Source organism: Cydia amplana, chromosome 17 (genome assembly GCF_948474715.1).
Source record: "Cydia amplana chromosome 17, ilCydAmpl1.1, whole genome shotgun sequence".
Classification (NCBI taxonomy): domain Eukaryota; kingdom Metazoa; phylum Arthropoda; class Insecta; order Lepidoptera; family Tortricidae; genus Cydia; species Cydia amplana.
The window spans coordinates 3504487-3528194 of NC_086085.1; the positions used below are offsets into that span (position 1 = coordinate 3504487).

The following is a 23708-nucleotide window of genomic DNA, read 5'->3' on the forward strand; positions in this document are numbered from 1 at the left end:
AATATGCAAGAGTGATAGAGAGGTTAGATAACAAAATTTCGACTCTCTCGTTTGCGGTAGACCCTTAGATTGTGGCTTATTGTGGGAGTGGCGCCCCTTACGCAGTTTCGCGTAATATTCCCTATTAGCATTTAATGTCCTGTGGACATCATATACATCAGATCGCCCAAGATGCTCACAAATATCTAAACATATTGACAAGTGTTAGAGCACAATCGCCATCAGATATATCGGAGCGGACGAAGTTTTCAAAAATATCTGAACATTCCTCTATTGTCATGTGTTAGAGTGCATGTTTACATATGTTTGAGCACCTCGGCCGCTCCGATATATCTGATGGCGACTGTACCAGCGAGCGTTTGTGCAACTATAGTTTGTCAAAGGACTGTCTCATTTCAAACATAGACAGAGAGAATCATACTATCTTTGTCTTACACTAGTACTAGCACCCAAAAGAAAAGGATGAATATAGTTTTCCTGGTTCTTACTGACTGACAAATTGGTTTGACCAACTATAGCTATGCAATTGTGAATATCACTCTGTAAAGACACCATTTACCTCCCCCACATGTACCTAACACTAACATTAGAGGGCGTTTTTTTTTTAAGTTGTCCCCTACACTTTTTTATCAAATTAGGGATTTTTTATGTTATTTCTACTCAGAATCACGAGCTCTTTCTATCCTAATAGGAGAAAAAAAAGTGTCCTAAGGTTTTTATTTCCATTCCGTCACCATTTTTCATAGACTGTGTAGCGGTCGCGGAATGGAAAGATCGAAAAATGTATGGAAAATTTGGGACACTTTTTTCTCCTATTAGGATAGAAAGAGCTCGTGATTCTGAGTAGAAATAACATAAAAATTACCAAATTTGAAAAAAAAAGTGTAGGGGACAACTTAAAAAAAAAACGCCCTAGAACATACAAAACGAGCCCTCACATACAAATTTGACCTAAGTTGAAATCGGCTTGACCTCGCGGATACAGCACAAAATTAACCTACGATATTCATTATATATAAACATGTATAAACATACACCCATCCATATCGTTCCCTTTAACTATCAAGATACTCGGACATAGCAACTTAAGTCAGCTTACTTATACACCACACGCGGCACAGTACGGGTATAAACAGTTATTTGACTCGCCTAACGCTTGACACTACCGATAGATGGCGCTTTCGGAGATATTTTGCTAAAAGCAAGTATACTATAGAACTGCACGCGTGCGCCCGTGAGACATACGTAATGGAACGACATTAAAAACTCGTTTTAAATTGCTACCAATAAAGCTAGGTTTACACGAAGCCAGTGAAAGCACTGGCTTGTTATTGGCCTCGTATTAACAGCTGGCTGCCAGCACTGGCTTCGTCTAAACCTAGCTTAACTACGTCATTTAGTTGGGTTCGTTTTTGCCCGCCAAACTTTGGTTGGGAGAACAAGACGTGCCGTTTTGACGTGGAATTTTTTAGTCGTAGGCAATAATTCAAATTATGACAACGACAAACAATAATAGCGCTTGCTGCTACTCCTGTTGAAAGTTCCATAAGGCCATCCCGTTCAAACTTGGTATTATTATTACCTTAACACATTCACTGCCCCCGACGCACATGTGCGTCCACCGTTATACAAGTTTGTTCCTAGGCCACGCCCCCTGGCAGTGAATGCGTTAATATCTCTATGGTATACTTGATTTTAGATATTTTGTGTTAAACTTGACAGCTCAGGGAACCAACTATACACTGGTGGTAATTTTAACATTATCATTAGTTGGTGCGGTTTTGGAACGTGAATCGGGTCTTTGAGACAGTATTGCATTCATTCAGATGATAGTGATAAGTCTATTTATCTTATATCAAAACAATTTTCTAACCTTATATTTTACTAAACTGAAAAACTATTGTAAACAAAACATTTATTTACAATAAAATTGCAATTTTAGTTCTGTAAATTTTAAGGTTAGTAAACTTAATAAATGAGACAAGCATAAATCGAATTTTAGAGCACATAGAAATAGATTTAAAATGCTGAATATTATTTATTAACTTGATTTTAATTACTTATTTATTATGCTCAATTTCCCGGCCAGGAAACATGTTGGAGCAAATATTGTTGTATTTATTATTTCATTACCATTTACGTACTGTGCCGCCGCCAGTCGGGCACTATATTAGTTTATATAATTAACGATGCGATGAAACGATTTGTGGTAATTGCATTTGTTATGTGTGGTGCGGCCGGCGCATCGCACAGCGCCCGAGCCAAGCCGCCGGCCTGGAAATTTAAATAATAATCAATTAGAAAAAGTAGCAGTTCCGGTAAACGTCAGTCATTAAAAGTTACTATAGGAAGGTTGGTTGTACTGTACATGTACATTGTTGCCGCTCAATTAATTGTAATCCTCTGTATCAGGCTCTCAATGTGGCTCATTTAGCTTGGCAACTATGCAAAGTGGTATTGATTTCATAAAATGATTGCCATATCACGAAATGATCAAATCTAAGATCTGGCCACGACATTACTCTGTACAAACATTAAACTTTGTACCAAGTATCAGAAATAGATCAATACAGATGGCAATCCCGGAGCTCAGAGGGTCCACATACACGGTTCACGGGTTAGGGTCGGTTGCACCAAACCGTCTGTCACCGTAAAAAGAGTTCGCTAAATGTTATTGTATGGAAAGTTTCATAGTAAACCGCCGCGGCGCGCCGGGTGACGATGATCAGTCTGTCAAGTCCGGATAGTGCAACTGGCACTTAGGGCCAGTTGCACCAACCACACTAAACAGGCTGATCAACGTCACTCAACAGAGAATTATGAAAATTCCCATACAATAAAATTCAGCGAAACCTTTAATCGTTACAGACGGTTTCTACGGACGTCAGACGGACCCTAAGGTTCGGTTGCACCAAATTGTTCGTATCGTTAAGTTCGCTAAATTTTTATGTACCTATTGAAAAGTTTTATAGTAAAGCGCCGGGCCGGCTGACGTTGATCAGTCTGTCACATGTAGAGATGGGTCGCGGGTATTTACCCAATTTACCCACCCAGGTAAATACCCGGTAAATACCCATCTACCCGGTATTTACCCGTATCTACCCAAATGGACGGGTAGATTCATTTCTTATTGCACATGTCGAGTTGTGTTAAAGTGGAGATATAAACCGAACGTCACACACGTGGGAGTTGACGGGTTAATGGTTGTAATTAATGTGTGTCATTAAACAACTGTACCGATATTCGGAACCTAAAGTAATATATTGAGAGTGGCAACACTGTAGTTAGTCGTATTGTCCTTTTCTAGCATATACGTCCATCTCTCTCCCACACCCCCACCACTTCAGGCAGTTGCGTTTGACAATTTTGACAGTTAGAAACAAACGCAAATTACCTCATTGGCTTGCTGTTTTTCCATCTGGAAGGTCGTGAAGCTAAACTGCTGGTGAGTTTTTGAATTTGTACCCCAGTTTAGCTGACTATATTGAAAAACAGTTTCTAACGGCTTTTGCCGTTCGAAATAAATATTTAAATTTAGTTGTCCGTTAAACTATCTAGCAAATAAAAATGATCCGGAATAGTGATGTGCAAGTGTTTTCAAAGGCTGCCTGCGCGCACCGTGGCTATGCCAATGAAAATACTAAAACACATGGTAGAAAACACATCGAGCTGGTAAAGCGTGCACGTGTCACCATTATAATTTAATTTTATTAAGTCCTTCCGAGTCTTGTTAGTTTAAATCTTTGTGTGTGTATAATAACGGTTGAAATTATATAATACTTAAATGGTGATGTGTGGAGGTATACCCTTTCAAGTGATTTGTGTTTTCGAATACGAATGGATCGGATAGTTAATACGTGTTACGTAGAACCTACGTATTAAGGTAGAAGCTTATAGACGTGTAGGTTTTTTATCTGTCCAAGTATCTATCAGCAATTTATCTTTTTATCCCGTTCCGGGTTAATATAATATTGCAAAATTAATTTTTTGGTAATAAACTTGCTGATAAATAACGTGTACCCGAATAGGAGTCGACGATATTTCCGCTCTAAGGGACACAAGGTAACGAACAAACCTACATCGCAAACATTGCATTTATTTTTGTGGAAAGTGAGTACTTCGGCAGTACATAAACTTAAATCTGACTAGACATAGAGAGAGATTAGCATGGCTCTGCGCAAGAATGACATGCGAATTCGTGAAGTATTTCACTCTGTATCTATCAACTTATATCTCTCCAACTAGATCTTTGATTTATGTAGGTAGGTACCTACTTAAATATACCTATAACTTAGCAGGTACTTACAGCTTTAAAGGTTAAGGAAAAGAACTCTTGCATGTAGGTGCTATATGTGCTTGTGTTATTTTGAATTTGAATAACTTGATTATTAATTCTATACGTAACTACATACAAGAGGGTCAATTCTTAAGCCTACTTACCTACCTACATAAATAGTACACTTAAATTAAACGTTTCAAATAAAATCGGAAGCCTGTGACATGGAAGGGCATTAACGATACGGGAATCTTTAGATTGATTCATTGACGAAGACGCATGGTTTGGTTCATATTGTCAAATTATATTAGTTAACTGTAGAGTTAAAGTTTAGTTTTGGCAAATCTGCGCGTCACCGTGAATGACACTTTCTAAAAGTGCCTGTTAAAGCCGGCGTAAAGCCTTTCACCTTGTCGAGCAAGGAACCCGCAACTTAGGGAATATTACCCATAAACTCAGGGTATTTGATTTGAATGATACTTATTCTTAAACTTACGTTTGTTATGGTTCCACCTGCTAAGGTGCGCCTAAGAGAATCTTTTATTCGTTCACAAACTAACGTCAAGTTATTTGTGATGAAACCAATATATTATGTACCTATCTAAACCTGCGCAAGGCTGCCATGTTTACACCTGCGTAAGGTGTGCCAAAAGAATCTTTGATTCGTTCACAAACTAACGTCAAGTTATTTGTGATGAAACCAATATATTATGTACCTATCTAAACCTGCGCAAGGCTGCCATGTTTACACCTGCGTAAGGTGTGCCAAAAGAATCTTTGATTCGTTCACAAACTGACGTCAAGTTATTGATGATGATATTATAACCTATGTAAGCCTGCGCAAGGCACGTCAGACATATTCACAGAAATATAAATGATATGGTCATAACACAGGCGTGCGAGTAGACCACAATCACAAAAATATTACAAAGATTAAGTTGTAAATATCTCTTTTTAGAGAATGTAAAAATGGTTTAAAATAATGTTTTGGGTAAAAATCAGTCGAAATAGGCAAGGCTTCGTTATTAGAGTTTTCATTTTTGTTTACCAATCTATTTCAAGGGTCCCGAACACCCTATTGGCTAAACCCGAAATTGGGCTAATTAACTGTGGTAAAAGTGAAAACTGCTTTCCATTTACATAACATTTCTAAAATTATAATAGGTAAAATAAAAACCTAAGATTCCAGGCCTATCTCGACTCATTTTTATTTTAAAGATGGAAAAAATCTTTGCACCCTAATATAAAATTGTGGTCTGGAGACGCTAAGCCTCATAACTTGGGTGGCATAGATAATACTAAGAGATTTAGTCACCTAATTTCGACTATAAGCCCAGGCAGAATATTGATAATTAGAATAAGGAGTGGTCAATCCTCCAAGGTCCATACAATCTGTGGACTCTAATTAAATCAGGCTCGGTAAGCTCACGACACGACAGAGCTTACGATTCCATTCTGAAATAAGCTATGTTTACAATATATATTACCCATGGTGTGAAACAAACAGCCTGCTCAAGGTGTACAAAGGGTCCGTTTAACGGCCCTATAAACATCTACAAACCTTTGAAGTCTAGGCCTGCTACAATATGACAGACTAGAAATAAATACATATGATCCCAATGTAAGAGCAGCTCACAGTTGCATAAATTATATTTGGCTGGAGAGCACTTGTCTTTCAGTTAACATGTTTACGAGTACCTACCTATGTACACGACATGACCAAGGTTACCTACCTTTTTACATAATTATTATATCCCTGACTGCCATGGTATATTAGGAAAATTATCATGTGCTGGCGGTGCTGCACAAGCATGTTTGAAATAAAATATACAAAACTGGCCTAACGGGCGTTTATGAATTATGTATTTTACACCCTTGTGTCTGTATTGTGACCCTGGAAGTTTTAAACCACCTGTATCGTAAGTGCTCCTATGCACGGATTAAGTTTATAATAAACTACCCATGCCCTAACCTCAAGGGCAAGTGCTTCTATGCACGGACCAGATACTGTTGTCACTTATTTCACTTATCATGACTTGTCATAGTTTGATACTACACGTTTAATAAATTTAAGACCGTGGAATGTACCCACTACAAAAGGTTTTTAAAAATAGTGACTGAATGGTTTGTACGAACGGTTCTAGCACAGTTTCTGGGCGGTCACGTCTAGGGCATGACCCTCTAGTTCTCAATTTATACAAAATTATAGCATTGTGATACTGTTCGCTTTGCACAATAAAATAGGGGAACAGGAGCACGCCTTGCGAAAAGGCGAAGCTATTTTGAAACGCAAACCTTTCAAAAATAGATTGAAATATATAAATAATTATGTTTTTGGTGTGGAACATGTAATTGTACACCCAAACAAATGCAATCATTTATTATATGTTAGCAAAACTCTGCCAAAGTGTTAGTCTGTCTCTACAGTGTAACCTGAAGGCATGAATGCACATGAATCTCTTGAAACATGGTGGATTAACTAATTTACACCCCGTCTGTGTCTTGCTCCTACCAAATCCACAAGTTGAGGACCTCAACCTATCTAGGCACCCTTCTTGCTCGAGACCTGAAAAAATAATCTCATGCAGTCAAGTGTCGGAAAACCAGGTCCACACTCTTAGCACTACCGTGAATATATCTAAGAAGTCTGTATACTGCCTTCCAGGAGGCGGGATGTTAATAGACTAGCCTATATAGTAGGCCAGAGATATAGTATACAAAAGCACACTGGCCCAAATCCAGTAATATTATATGCACTTCAGAATACAAAATAATTGACTATTCTGCGTATATTTGATATCAAAAAGTTACAATTACCTACCCTTAGGTCATAAGGAGGATAAATATACATAAATATCAAATATATTCGACAAAGTGTTGACCCTAGCATTGGATAAAATAGAGGTTCCTCTTAAACGGCATCTGCGCTGTTGGCTTTGGGCCCACGGGTGCCCGGCAAAAGGTCGGGGACCCCATGGTTCCGCACAGTTATTGCAAATAATGTAAAATCACAAAATAAACACAAATTTTCATTTTGGTTAAAAACACATATGCGATGAGCTAAGGTTTCGAATTAAGTACCTTATTCTTAATCTGGAAAGAGAAGACTGAATATTCAGAATTAAGCTATGTCTATGAATGGTTTACATAAATTAAGCCACTTTAGCGTTCAGAAACAATCAAGTTTATGTCTACTAGTAGGCACCAGATAAGGTAAACTACTCATACTGCATATATAGACAATAATGAGTACAATTAAGGTCACTTGATGATAGCTAAACATGAACATAAGCAGAATGAGCTGCACCTATACAAATATCATTGATAAAGCTCTGTGGCAATTCTACATTTACCATTTGAACGCCAAGAGCACCAAAAAGCGTCGTAACTAGTGCCCACATGAGTATTATGATATGGCTTAAGCTCTCAAAGTAACCTTCACAATTTTAAGTAAGGTTTGTTTAGGTCCATTAGCTCGCGTTCGCGTTAGTAAAGCGTACAAACGATTAAATGCATTTTATAGCTATAACCAAATAAATAGCTCACACTGGCTCAGTCATTAAAAGAATTCAGTAAAATCATTAAAAGTATTCCCTATGATATTTTATTAAGTACCTACCCAATATTAACTTTGTGGGTAGTGATAGTGATATAACGAATATTTAAAATATTCGTCTACTTAATCCTGAGGGATTCTGGAAATAAGAAAGGTCTTGTCCTTGTTATATCCTGCAACTGCTTACCTTACTAGATAATTATTATCAAATTTGTCAATAATTGGGAGTTATAAATAAAAACTACTCGAGTACTTTATGATTTTTATCTTTTCATATTTTAATTACATCACTCCATATCACAGATGTTGTATGCTCCCTGAAGAGTAGACTGACTTATCTTCTTTTACATAGTCTCACATACATATAATTAAGTACTATAGCACCCTTGTGGTGACTCACTTATTTTCGTTGAAAATTTATAAGTACCTACTACATTAAATACGTATATAAAATGGAAAGTTAGTATCATGATATAATGGTATATAAAATTGTATGCTTTACTAAATACCTCTCTCCTCACATGTATTAAAATAAAGGGTGTACTACATAATTAATTAATTAATTAAACACTCCTAATATAATAATATTACATATACATAATATGTAAGTACATGTATAATCACATTGGCTTGGCGTCTTCCCACCACCAGGCGATAACAAACACGTCTCAATATATTACTTTAGGTTCCGAATATCGGTACAGTTGTTTAATGACAGCGTTTTACACAAAAATAAAACGCTAATTAAATAACTTACCATATTCGGAACCTAAAGTTTTAATCCTGCCTGGTGTAAATATGTATAATTTTGAGACAATGAGGTAATTTGCGTTTGTTTCTAACTGTCAAAATTGTCAAACGCAACTGCCTGAAGTGGTGGGGGTGTGGGAGAGAGATGGACGTATATGCTAGAAAAGGACAATACGACTAACTACAGTGTTGCCACTCTCAATATATTACTTTAGGTTCCGAATATGGTAAGTTATTTAATTAGCGTTTTATTTTTGTGTAAAACGCTGTCATTTAAAATTAAAAGGTTTAGTGAAACCTGCAGTTGTAACTAAGGAATTTTTAGTACACTTTTGATAAATATTAAAATAAGACCGTCATAAGAGTATTTTTTTAGATTTTAGTAAATTATCATACTTATACGTTGATCATATTCGAACTTCAGGCGGCGGGGGGTGTGGTTGGGGGGAGGGGGGTAAAAGTGAACTTTTTCATATTTCTTGGAATCTGTCATTAATATCGAAAGGTGTTGTATGTACAAACTAAAGTACACAGAATTTCCTACAAAAAAAGTTATATACATTTTTGTCCTAAAACGAACTGTTTTTGACTTATGAGCTTCCCAAGTTGTGACACTGAACAATTTTTTTTTTCGTATCATTCATAAGTAGTCTTTATTTTCATCTTTCTAATGTATATTAAAAGCGTTATAAAACATTTCCGGAAGCAAGGGAATGATTTTACACGATATTCATAATTTGACTTATATGTTAAAATCGAACTTCACCTCATAGCAACCTTTTCGTAATTAGTTTGAACATACATTTTATGTAACATCATAAAAAATTACTTCAATGAATCTTATTTATACTCACATACCATTAAACACATCAAATTTAGAAGAAAAACGAAAATACCCGCATATTTACCCGCGGGTAGGTAAATATCGGGTATATACCGGGTAAATACCCACTCTCTGGTATTTACCCATCTCTAGTCACATGTGGTTGGTGCAACTGGCCCTAAGTCACGGTAATTTGACGGAGCAAGATAGAGCAGGTGTATGTTAGCGGGTGTAAGGACTCACCTGGTGTCGTGTTCACGTTCAGCAGCACGAGGACTTGCCGGTGTCGATTGAAAATTAGTCATGTGGCGTATTGAAGTAGTATGATAGAGAGCGTGTTTAACCCTTAAATGCATAGTGATGCATTTATACACACAACATAAACATCAAATGTTATGCATTATTAAACAAATTCTATTTGTTCTTGTATATTATTTTAATAGTAAAACTAATAAATTTTCCGAATTATTACATAAATTTACGCAGTATTTTAATTTATAAAAGTTACATTTGTTTATAGACGAAATGTCGGAAAACTTGGAAAAACCTGGAAGTTGATGATTTTTAGTATGTGATTTTGGGCAGATTTTTCGGGGTTTGTAATTATTTTATATTTACAAATTTTATCATAGGAACATCACAAATAGTGTACCTTTCTGTTGGCAGTTAAGATTTTTCCTATACCCCTTACTAATAGCTATATATTTCCAAAAATATGATTTAGACTATGCAACTTCCCAGTGAAAATCGATGATATATTTTTTTTTACTATTTTTCCTAGAAACGGCAAATAATTATGTGATATATATATTAATTTCGGGCAAAACGAAAAAATCATGTATTTAAGGGTTAAGGACTCACCTGGTGTCGTGTTCACGTTCAGCAGCACGAGGACTTGCCGGTGTCGATTGAAAATTAGTCATGTGGCGTATTGAAGTATTATCATGCCGCGATCAGAAAGGGATTAGAAATAACAGATTTCCATACACTTACGTCAAAATCAATATGGATTGACAGCTATCTCAATCCCTTTCTAATCACGATTCAGTAATAGTAAGATAGAGAGCGGGTGTAAGGACTCACCTGGTGTCGTGTTCACGTTCAGCAGCACGAGGACTTGCCGGTGTCGATTGAAAATTAGTCATGTAGCCTATTGAAGTAGTTAGATAGACAGCGGGTGTAAGGACTCACTTGGTGTCGTGTTCACGTTCAGCAGCACGAGGACTTGCCGGTGTCGATTGAAAATTAGTCATGTGGCCTATTGAAGTACATAGTAAGATAGAGCAGGTGTATGTTAGCGGGTGTAAGGACTCACCTGGTGTCGTGTTCACGTTCAGCAGCACGAGGACTTGCCGGTGTCGATGGGGCGGCCCTGCTCGATCTTGACGGCGGCGCCGGCGGGCGCGGCGCCCGCGGACGGCGGCCCGACGCGCGCCTTGATCTCGGCCGCCATGGTCATGAAGGCTTGCTCCACGTTGGTCGAGTTCTTGGCCGACGTCTCCAGGAACGGGATGCCCAGCTGCTCCGCGTATTGCTTGAAGGTGGTTAGGTGATGTCAAAATGGCTGCTGGTAGTTGGTAGTAAAGTGGTGCCGGGTTCGAATAGGGGTTTATGAGGGCATTTACGGATATTTTCTATGTCTACATTAAAATCAACCAAGTCCCAAATATAATAGGTACTAAACATTGTCCAGTAAATACTCTGCTAGTATTTACTAGCCTAAATCTAGTACCGCGAACCTAACCGTATGGTTTTGTTTGACGATTTGTTGATTTCAATCCCATAACAATTATGTTACAGCGAATTCTTTCTACGATTAACAAATGTCTCCATTCCTACAAAAATTACTAATAATTTACGATGAAAGAGATACAACATAATGCGCGAACATTCACTTGACAGAATATTAGAAACTGCAAGTTAGCTTCACTAGAGTTATATCGACCGGGATATGAACCGTGATTACCCTTTGTATTGTTTTCGAGCTCCCGATATTTCGAGTATTTCGACGCAGTTACATGCATCTTGCTTGTTCACGGGTAACTCTAGGTGAAACTAACCATGAATCATTCAAAACTGTTATAGCAAGTTAGCTTATTAGGTAAACCAATTATTTTATAAAGTATAATACACTCACATTGGCCGTGGTGTAATCGACCACTTTCTTGGTGGTGAGATCACACTTGTTGCCGACTAGCAGCTTGTTGACGTTGTCGCACGCGTAGCGGTCGATCTCTTCAAGCCACTGCTTCACGTTGCTGAACGAATCCTGGGAAATAACAAAAAAATAGGCTGTGACAGATGGACAGACACACGAGTTATCCTATAAGGGTTCCGTTTTTTCCTTTTGAGGTACGGAACCCTAAAAATATCGTTAATTAACCTTTTGAACGCCACGCCTATCGTGTGCGGCGCGTCATCGTGGACCTTGTCGGAATGCATGAATGTTGATATTGGGCTGTAGCCGCGCGCGTCAGTTGACATCTTTGGCGGTCAAAGGGTTAATCGAACGAGCGAGCGAAGCGAAGCGAAGTTCTTACATTCGACTTTGAACACACGGCTGGCTAGGGGCACGTCCCGGCATTTCAATGTTTTTAAGCTGAACTTTCAGAGGATAGTTTGATACTCAATAACTTAAGTAAATTTATTCTAATTTAAATGAAATTGGGTGAACGTATAGTCGAGGGCATTATATTTTAGTCATTACATTTTGAGCTGGCTTGAACAAGAGGTTATTGAGCTAGAAGAGCTTAAAATGCTAAAAAGCCATTTGTGAGGGGTCTTGCTATTCTGGTTATGTTAATTGCAAGAAAGTATGGTCGAGTTTGGTATCAAATGAAAGTGCTCGGTTTACACATTTATAATATTGTTTTTTTAAAGATTTTTTTTTTTAATTATGACAATTTTGGAATCCAAGATGGCGGCCATGCACTGTCATTAAATCGTAATGGATATCATTTTATAGGTTTTAGGGGGCGCAGATTTCGAAAATGATGATCATTTTGGATTCCAAAATGGCGGCCATGCACTCCATGCAGTATGTCATAAAAGTCGTCATGGATATCGTTTTATAGGTTTTAGGAGGCGCAGATTTCGAAAATGATGACCATTTTGGATTCCAAGATGGCGGCCATCCAGTATGTCATAAAAGTCGTCATGGATGTCGTTTTATAGGTATTAGGGGGCGCAGATTCCGAAAATGATGACCATTTTGGATTCCAAAATGGCGACCATGCAGTATGTCATTAAAGTCGTCATGGATGTCGTTTTATAGGTTTTGAGGGGCGCAGATTTCGAAAATGATGACCATTTTGGATTCCAAAATGGCGGCCATGCACTATGTCATAAAAGTCGTCATGGATGTCGTTTTATATGTTTTAGGGGGCACAGATTTCGAAAATATGACCATTTTAGATTCCAAGATGGCGGCCATGCACTATGTCATAAAAGTCGTCATGGATGTCGTTTTATAGGTTTTAGGGGGCGCAGATTTCGAAAATGATGACCATTTTAGATTCCAAGATGGCGGCCATGCAGTATGTCATAAAAGTCGTCATGGATGTCGTTTTATAGGTTATAGGGGGCTCAGATTTCGAAAATGATGACTATTTTGGAATCCAAGATGGTGGCCATGCACTATGTCATAAAAGTCGTCATGGATGTCGTTTTATAGGTTTTAGGGGGCGCAGATTTCGAAAAATATGACCATTTTGGAATCCAAAATGGCGGCCATGCAGTATGCCATAAAAGTCGTCATGGATGTCGTTTTATAGGTTTTAGGGGGCCCCGATTTCGAAAATGATGACCATTTTGGAATCCAAAATGACGGCCATGCAGTATGTCATAAAAGTCGTCATGGATGTCGTATTATAGGTTTTAGGGGGCGCAGATTTCGAAAATGATGACCATTTTGGATTCCAAGATGGCGGCCATGCAGTATTTCATAAAAGTCGTCATGGATGTCGTTTTATAGATTATAGGGGGCGCAGATTTCGAAAATGATGACCATTTTGGATTCCAAAATGGCGGACTTGCACTATGACATAAAAGTCGTCATGGATGTCGTTTTATAGGTTTTAGGGGGCCCCGATTTCAAAAATGATGACCATTTTGGAATCCAAAATGACGGCCATGCAGTACGTCATAAAAGTCGTCATGGATGTCGTTTTATAGGTTTTAGAGGGCGCAGATTTCGAAAATGATGACCATTTTGGATTCCAAGATGGCGGCCATCCAGTGTTTTATAAAAGTCGTCATGGATGTCGTTTTATAGATTATAGGGGGCGCAGATTTCGAAAATCATGACTATTTTGGAATCCAAGATGGCGGCCATGCACTGTGTCATAAAAGTCGTCATGGATGTCGTTTTATAGATTTTGGGGGGCGCAGATTTCGAAAATTATGACCAGTTTGGATTCCAAAATATTGGCCATGCACTATGTCATAAAAGTCGTCATGGATGGCGTTTTATAGGTTTTAGGGGGCGCAGATTTCGAAAATGATGACCATTTTGAATTCCAAGATGGCTGCCATGCAGTATGTCATAACAGTCGTCATGGATGTCGTTTTATAGGTTATAGGGGGCGCAAGTTTCGAAAATGATGACCATTTTGGAATCCAAAATGGCGGCCAAGCACTATGTCATAAAAGTCGTCATGGATGTCGTTTTATAGGTTTTAGGAGGCCCCGATTTCGAAAATGATGACCATTTTGAAATCCAAAAAGACGGCCATGCAGTATGTCATAAAAGTCGTCATGGATGTCGTTTTATAGGTTTTAGGGGGCGCAGATTTCGAAAATCATGACCATTTTGGATTCCAAGATGGCGGCCATGCAGTATTTCATAAAAGTCGTCATGGATGTCGTTTTATAGATTATAGGGGGCGCAGATTTCAAAAATGATGACCATTTTGGATTCCAAAATGGCGGACTTGCACTATGAAATAAAAGTCGTCATGGATGTCGTTTTATAGGTTTTAGGGGGCCCCGATTTCGAAAATGATGACCATTTTGGATTCCAAGATGGCGGCCATGCAGTATGTCATAAAAGTCGTCATGGATGTCGTTTTATAGGTTTTAGGGGGCGCAGATTTCGAAAATGATGACCATTTTGGATTCCAAGATGGCGGCCATGCAGTATTTTATAAAAGTCGTCATGGATGTCGTTTTATAGATTATAGGGGGCGCAGATTTCGAAAATGATGACTATTTTGGAATCCAAGATGGCGGCCATGCACTGCGTCATAAAAGTCGTCATGGATGTCGATTTATAGATTTTGGGGGGCGCAGATTTCGAAAATGATGACCATTTTGGATTCCAAGATGGCGGCCAGGCAGTATTTCATAAAAGTCGTCATGGATGTCGTTTTATAGATTATAGGGGCGCAGATTTCGAAAATGATGACCATTTTGGATTCCAAAATGGCGGACTTGCACTATGACATAAAAGTCGTCATGTATGTCGTTTTATAGGTTTTAGGGGGCCCCGATTTCGAAAATGATGACCATTTTGGAATCCAAAATGACGGCCATGCACTATGTCATAAAAGTCGTCATAGATGTCGTTTTATAGGTTTTAGGGGGCGCAGATTTCGAAAATGATGACCATTTTGAATTCCAAGATGGCTGCCATGCAGTATGTCATAACAGTCGTCATGGATGTCGTTTTATATGTTATAGGGGGCTCAGATTTCGAAAATGATGACTATTTTGGAATCCAAGATGGCGGCCATGCACTATGTCATAAAAGTCGTGATGGATGTCGTTTTATAGGTTTTAGGGGGCGCAGTTTTCGAAAATGATGACTATTTTGGAATCCAAGATGGCGGCCATGCACTATGTCATAAAAGTCGTCATGGATGTCGTTTTATAGGTTTAGGCCCGGCGCAAATTTCGAAAATGATGACTATTTTGGAATCCAAGATGGCGGCCATGCACTATGTCATAAAAGTCGTCATGGATGTCGTTTTATAGGTCATGGTCATCATATTCGAAATCTGCGCACCTGTTTCAAATAAGATATAGATGCATCCTAGTAAGTCAACAACATCTATATCTACTATCGAAATGTACTTTTGATAGTAGTAGTACGAAATGTAATCTGAAAGGAATCAAGTAATGCATTCCTGTAATGAGGAATCGACATTGATTCCAATTACTAGTAATTGTAATATTCGAGAAATTGATTCCTGATTCCTCAAATGGAATTGTACTTAGTAATTCGGTATTGTTACATTACAAAGTACCTAATCTGGGAATCGGTAATCAGATTAAAAAGTAATTTCAAGTAATCGTGGAATCAGGATTCAATTACGAAATGCCCATCTTGGACTAAGTAGCACTGCTTTCAATTGATCTTTTTGACGAACCGCGAGTTCTCAGTTCGGGGCGAACTACTAGTAATAGATTTACAAATATGTATAAAGGAATCTAATTTCACTGAATTATTTCAAGAACAAGAACCTGGTCAAGTTGACAAGTATTGCCTTGTAATGGAATGTCACGCTAAAACAGCGTTATGTTTGAGTTATTGTACTGTGTTGTTAAAATATTGTGTAAATTTTGAATGTATAAGGATTAAGGTCAATTTCTAATTGAATGTTTATGGCAGAAGCGCCTTATTGACTACCGACATAAACACCGTTTTGCCTAAAAATTACACAAATATGTTCTATGCCTTATGTTCATTGATGTCTTATTTATCCTATACTTCCTTGTGTTATTTACAGCAAAAGAAAATTGTAATGCACTTTCACAGGGAACATAAATGTAGAATTATCTCTGAAAAGGGACCTTATTGTCGATGGCGCTTACGACGCACTGCGTCGGCGTTATTTATATCTTTATATCGGAGCATCGTTCGTACCTAATAACGGAAGCGTCATCTACAATAAGGTCCCTTTTCGTAGATAACGTCACATGTCTGTAAGAGATATGTAGTGTAGTGTAAGGCCGTAGGCACTATCTTAAGTTTAATTAAACTACGATAACGCAGACATATTCAGTCAATCCACGCCGAGTATATATCACAGGTGACATTAATAGCTTGATAATGAGTCATTGACCCCAAGCTCATAGACACGCAGAGTATTATCAGTTCTCACTTCTCAGTGATTATGGCGACATTTTGGCGATTAGTTGGGACTGCTAACAATAGTAGTTTATAGTTGAAATTTTCTAACAGTAAGGGCCGATACAGACGGACTGCAACCCGACTGCAATTTCTATGGGAACTGCACGCCAACTGCAACGTCGGCGTGCAGTTCACGTACAAGTTGCAGTCCGTCTGCGCCGGCCCTAACAGCTAATATTTTTACCTGACTTTAGGGGTCCAACATTACCCAAAGATAATCTATCGGACAGGTAAATATGGAATATTTCGTACTTACATAAGTTCCAAGAAATACATATATGATAAGAAAAGGTTCGAAGACTTCGAACGTACATGAAGCTCCTCATTATGGCCGAAAAATGTTAAGCAATTTTCGACTTAAAAAACGTGAATCGTTTTAATATATTTGTGACGTTATCTATGAAAAGGGACCTTATTGTCGATGGCGCTTACGCCATTATTAACGACTCCGATATAAATACAATGCCGCGCGACGTTGTGCGGCGTAAGCACCATCGACAATAAGGTCCCTTTTCATAGAGAATGCCCCATTTGAGGAGAAAATTACATAAAACAATAATATTTGAACGTAAACTTACGCTCTTAGCATTAACTGTTTAGTTTAGACGTCAGTGTTTATGTAATTAGTGGTTCCTGGCATTGTTTACATATTGAAGTTAGGCGAACTTGGCGCGCCGCCAAACAGGCGGTTTTAGTGCAAATTATACGTACTTGAGTACTAATGAGCTGGCACTGTAATTATTTAGAAATGTTTGTTTAATAGGGAATAATACGCGAAACTCTGCGTAGGTGGCGTCACTCCCACAATAAGCCACAATCTAAGGGTCTACCGCAAACGAAGAGTCGAAATTTTGTTATCTAACCTCTCTATCACTCTTGCATATTCGAGTGATAAAGTGGCAGGTAGCTGAGTTTCGATTTCGCGTTTCCCGGTAGACCCTTTGTAAACAAACCGCCTTGATGTATTAATGTCATATTTGATTGTATGTGAAAAGAAAACTGGTCAAAAAACAGTTTAAGGTACAGGATGTAGGTATAAGTTATTGTATGGTATACTTAAGTCACTACTGCTGCCTGCACTCTGGCGGCAAAACATTGCAGTAATACTCCCTATTGTTTTACGAATTTTGAAAATCTATCCGATAGTGCTTCTTAGGTATAGACTAGTTCGACCGTCCAGTGGCGCCCTCATTAGGACAAATGTGTTTTCTATTAATATCTGTATAAATCAGTACATTCATATTGTTGTCCTACTGATTCCCAAACATTTGGTCTTTGTCACAAAGTTTTATTTTGGTTATTTTTTGCTTTATCAAAAAATAATGGTAAATACGAAGTATGTATATAGTGGGGACATGGACAACTTGGTCGTATCATCTAGGAGTAATTGATTCATAATAATACGAATACTTTGTTCAACAATAAAAACAATTAGATTGCATATTTCGTGCGAACCGCTAAAACATAGAACAATAGATAAACAATTAAGACGCAGATTATCAAAGACGTTTAGATTCTTAACATAATAATTTACGCACAGTGTATTGAACGCGTAAACTAGTTATCTTGAAGGTTACCCAATAATTGGACGCTAGGTCACCGAGGTACACGGAAAAACTTAGTAACCTACTTTTGGATCGTTATATTTATAATAAAATTAATTATAAAATATGTATGGTCAAGGAAATTTATTTAGGTATATACCCTGTCACAGTGACAATAATATAAGACACCAAGAGGGTTTCATATTGACTGCTACTGTGACATGGTACGAAATGCTACATAAATAAATTTTCTTGACTGTGATATGTAGTCATCATCAATAGCAACGAAGGAGACTACGAAAAGTTTCTACCATTATCTAATGCAGGGGTTCCCAAACTTTTTTCAGGCACGCCCCCCTGCTGCCTAAAATGAAGTTCCCACGCCCCCCTTTTCGCTTCGATGCAAGGAGACGGAGAACTATTAGGTAATCGTGTTCAAATTTCCCGAGGCCCTGCGCCCCCCACTTTGAAAACCCCTGATCTAATGGCTTTACAAAAAGAGATGATACTCTATGTGAAACGCAACCTATACTACAACTGTACTTTTAGCGCGTTGTTCTATAAGCTGTTGCTGACCGTACGGAGAATAATTCGTGACAATTATATTTATCTAATAGTGTTAGCAAATACGTGATAATTATGTTTACCGTTAGCAAATATAATTGGCGTAAACCATTCGGATCTGTGGTCATAATTAGGAAATATTGATACAGATCTAGTTCTGTACTTTCTACACACTTTCACTGACCTTCTTTAGAATTTATATTAATTAAACAGATTCAGTTTCAAAAATTACACTTTTAAATCAATGTGAGGGTTAAAATAACTTTGTGTAACTTGTGTAGGACTATAATATATAACAACCATATATACATTCTAATAATATATGGTATTGGTAATCAGTATTTGATTGGAGTATTGATAACATTATCACTTTTAATTGATTAATGGGCGTTTTTTTTTGTTGTCCCCTACACTTTTTTTTCATATTTGGGATTTTTTATGTTATTTCTACACAGAATCACGAGCTCTTTCTATTCTAATAGGAGAGAAAAAGTGTCCAAACTGAGATAAATCATGGGAAATCCAGATGATGGCAGCCCTAAATGTATTGGAAATTAAACTAAAGTATGTACAGTGGAATCCGTTTATTATGACTCCTCTTAGACTGACCAACCGCTTACTATGACTTAATTACTGTGCAAAGTTTGGTTTTCATATAATATTCATAGTGACAAAGTCGGATAAGATGACTTCGCTTATAGTGACAAACCGCTTACTATGACCTATATGAGGGGCGTTCAATATATAATGAGAATGAGATGCAAACTCTTTAAATATTAGGAAAGTAAATACTGGCCGACAAAGCTAATCTACCTAGCTGATTGCCATGAAAAAAAAAACTAACTGTTCTTTGTTTAAAAAAAAATACGGCGATTTCTTTGCGATGCTATTGAGTACGTTAGCGAAAATGGAGAAAATTGAACTGCGCGCCGTTATCAAATACTTGTGTTTGAAATTTTTTTCTATGGACCAAGTCAATTTAGATTTACGGGACACTTTAAGGTCTAATGCTCCTCCGTATTCGACAGTCGCACGTTGGTGCGCCGAATTTAGACGTGGAAGAACATCGACCATGGATCACCCCCGCTCCGGACGCCCTACTACAGCAGTAACTGAAGAAATTGTGAAAAAAGTTGAAAACTTAGTTTTGGCGGATTGTCGTGTCACGGTTCGTTTTATTGCTGAAAATGTAAAGATTTCAACGGGGAGCGTGCATAATATTTTACATGAACCCTTGGGTATGAAAAAGGTATCAGCGCGTTGGGTACCCAGAATGCTTACTGACACGCAAAAACAAACTAGAGTCGAGATTTGTCAAGAAGCTTTGGACCTGATACAGCAAGACCGGGAACTTTTTTTGGCGCGATTTATAACAATGGACGAAACATGGCTCCATCATTACGACCCTGAAACGAAACTGCAGTCTATGACATGGAAAAGGCCATCATCTCCAACTCCGAAGAAATTCAAGGTGGGCCCATCTGCCGGTAAGGTCATGGGCTCTGTTTTTTGGGATGGTAAAGGGGTCGTAATGATTGAGTATCTCGAGCATGGAGCCACTATTACGGGCTCTTTATATGCCAAACAAATAGCAACATTGCGCAATTAGATCCGTGAAAAACGGCGAGGTAAACTCTCGAAAATTGTGTTGTTCCATCAGGACAATGCACGGGAACACAAGTCCGCCGTTGCAATGGCTGCAATACGTGATGCTGGGTTCGATATCCTTAAGCATCCTCCGTATTCACCAGACCTCTCCCCTAGTGATTTCTACCTATTTCCGAGATTGAAGGAATACCTAAGAGGCAAGAAATTTGAAGACGACGACGCGGTAGTCGCTGCAATACAAGATTTTTCAAGTACTCAAGATGAAACCTTTTTTAGAAATGGAATTTTAAGTTTAGAAAAAAGATATACTAAGTGTATTATGCTAAAAGGTGACTATGTCGAAAAATAAAATAACATTTAATAAAAGTTGTATATAACATACTCATTCTCACTTTTTATTGAACGCCCCTCGTAAATCCTGTTTTCATGAAATTATGTCCGGTTATACTGACACATTCGCTAGGTTTCGTGGCCGTCCCCACGTCTTTCCCTGCGAGTACGCGTGCGTACGTGGCGTGTAAGTTGTTGATTGATACAAGGTTATTAAAACTCATCTCTTACAATGGCATTTGAGATTAATTCAGGAAAATTAACAAAAATAAGAAGTTCATCCACTATGCTTTATATGACATCCGCTTAGTATGACGTCTTTGTCACTTCCCTTCGATGTCATTATAAGCGGATTCTACTGTATGTAGATGGTCTGGCAGATAATGTTCATGAGCAATTTATTCATGCCCTTATCTTATTGAATCAATTATTATATTGAACATGATCATCTGTTTATCTATGAGTCATAATAGGACTTTGATACATTGAACCATAAGTAAAATACTTAAGTATTTTTTAGCTTATCTACAAATAACTTGTAAACAGTAGAGGACAAACTAGAAAAATACAATATGATATGTTGTTTTGATTACGTATTCTCTGTCAAGTAGGTACAGAAGACTCACTCTCTAACAAAACGCGTATGTTACGATCAGCACAGATATGGCCGCCAGGTGGCGACAGCGCCACGCGCGGCTTATGGCTAGCCACCGAAATTGGTGTGGAACGGATGTACTTTTAGCTACTTGTAGCAAAGCGACGAAATCGCGGAGAGAGCCACACCTGATATTACTAATTTTCTTGCTAAGATGAGATTTCTATTTGGTGATAAGACTGCCTGTTGTTATAGCTACTAAGTTTATTTTCTATGTATTTTTATATAATCTGTGTTAGTATGTGTACAATAATTAAATGTGCTTGTGTAACGTGAGTAAATGTACAGATTATAAAAAATAAATGTATAATGTACTAATAATTATAAACAATCGTATCTACTTTGCAATAGATCATTGATTTCATTGTATTTTATTCAGGAAAAAGTAGGTATTTAATCACTTTAATCAGTTATTTACAAGGCATGTATTTACCAAGATATAGCTAAAACTTGAACTTGATTTACCTCATGTGTCATTAATCTATTGACCGCCAAAAGCACCAAGTATGAACAAAATTTAACCTAGCTGCCAATTGTTTTTCTTTATTTATTTAATGTTCATACATATATAGAACTGACCAAGCTTTGATTTTAAATTAATTGGATATGAGTAGCTATTGGTTTCAGTTTCTTTAACATTACCAAAACAATAAGAAAACTATGAAAGGGTCAATCCATTTTTTCTTGTTGTTTGCCAATTTTGTTGCCATGGCTCTGCCTTTTGGGTCACTATTGAAACTCAATTTATGGTAAAAAAACATTATTAATAATTTTTTAAAGAAACCCTCAAAGTAGCCTGCATGCAAAGGCACAGAACAACAAGATACTGTTGACCAACCCAAATACAAGATAATATCAGAATACTGACCTGGTCTGTGCAGTCGTAGACAATAATAATGCCATGTGCCCCTCTGTAGTATGACGAGGTGATGGTCCTAAACCGCTCCTGACCTGCTGTGTCCCATATTTGTAGCTTTATTGTCTTGCCGTCTAATTCTACAGTCCTAATTTTGAAGTCCACACCAATAGTACTGATGTAGCTTTCTGTGTATGTGTCATCGGCGAATCTGAGTAGGAGACAGGACTTGCCCACTCCGGAGTCTCCGATAAGGAGCAGCTTGAACAGATAGTCGCTGGAAAGGATAGTATTGGAGTTAATAATTGCTTGTAAATATTAAAATAAAGATTGTTACAGTGAAGACAATGCAAATCAGACCCATATTAGTGTTCTTCAAACAGTACTATCGTTTACTTTATGTGATACTCGTAGAATGAATGACAAACGTGAGCAAACTTTGAAATGACATAGATTATAAATATGCGATTGCAAAGGAGGCGTATACGAGTAACAAAGAGAAAATATTTCATCACAAATCTAGCACGCGCAGAGTTCAGAGTGTAATCGTGGCCGTCTCATGATCTCAGTTAGCAAGTGCGCCATTCATATATTACACTCGATTACATTTTTTCTCCATAAATTCCTCGAATGTACCTCACACGAACACAATGAGTCACCACATCATTCTTCAATGTTTAAGCTTAATATCACTTCAAACAAAGGTTTACGTTTAAAAATTGTTTAAGGTGAAAGAGAAATTGTATCGAGAGACAATGAATATGCGAAATAGAACGGATTTCTGCCCAGCCTTGTTTTCAATCGCCACGATATGGAATTGGTACTTACTATTCTGGATTCATATTTGTACTATAAACGTATTTTGTCCAAAAGTATGGCTTTAGAGAATATATCTAAAATATTCAAGTTCTTTGTTTGGTAAAGCACTAAACAGCAAAAAAACTAAATAATTAAACGTAGAATAATGGCCGCCACACTGAAACCGAAACACCCACACTGACGTAAGTCAGAACGTTCACAGGAGTGCCACTTGGCAGAAAGTAAACTGCGTTCATAAATAACAAAAGTAAATGGAGAATCGATATTTGTTATCTGTGGTTTTTAATTAACTCATTTAGGACTCGATTAGGACAACACTAGGGTTGAAAAGAAAGAAAGTGATATAATATGTCGCTTTCTATAACGTGCTTTTCATGTTTTTGAGATGTTCGTTATTTAAATTGTTAAGTGATTATAAAGGAAAACTTGGAGAAAATCCAGGATTGAGTTTTTTACAACATAATATTTCTTTTGTTTCATTGCTTCCACAAACAAAATTCATCCCAACAAGGTTCAAATTAATAAAAATAGGAAAATTTTGTGTGGTGGATCTTATGACACTTAGGCCGTTTCTACACTTGTAAGTTTCACTTACGTAAGTAGGGACACAGCTATACTAGAGAATGAGAGATGAATATCGTTATCTCATTCTAACAAATAGCTTTGTCCCTACTTACGTAAGTAAAACTTACAAGTGTAGAAACGGTCTTACGAGGATAAAAATATAGGTACGTGAGACACGATAGAAATCACTTCTACGTATTGCCATGTATTGCTAGGTCCTTGTCAGTTATT

General features: G+C 37.6%; 1 protein-coding gene and 1 non-coding gene across 2 annotated transcripts; one reads left to right on the forward strand and one right to left on the reverse strand.

Moving 5' to 3' along the window:
- Positions 1-1900: 1900 nt before the first annotated feature.
- Positions 1901-23107, reverse strand: LOC134655898 (ras-related protein Rab-1A). The gene is made up of 5 exons (XM_063511394.1): positions 22923-23107; positions 22107-22371; positions 11543-11674; positions 10721-10939; positions 1901-2274 (listed from the first exon to the last, which is right to left on the reverse strand). The coding sequence occupies exons 1-4, from the start codon at positions 22934-22936 to the stop codon at positions 10739-10741; spliced, it is 612 nt and encodes a 203-aa protein (XP_063367464.1). The 5' UTR covers positions 22937-23107; the 3' UTR covers positions 1901-2274; positions 10721-10738.
- LOC134656165 (U6 spliceosomal RNA) lies at positions 4115-4218 on the forward strand. Its single transcript, XR_010097481.1, has one exon. It is a non-coding gene; the product is annotated as a U6 spliceosomal RNA (small nuclear RNA).
- Positions 23108-23708: the final 601 nt, after the last annotated feature.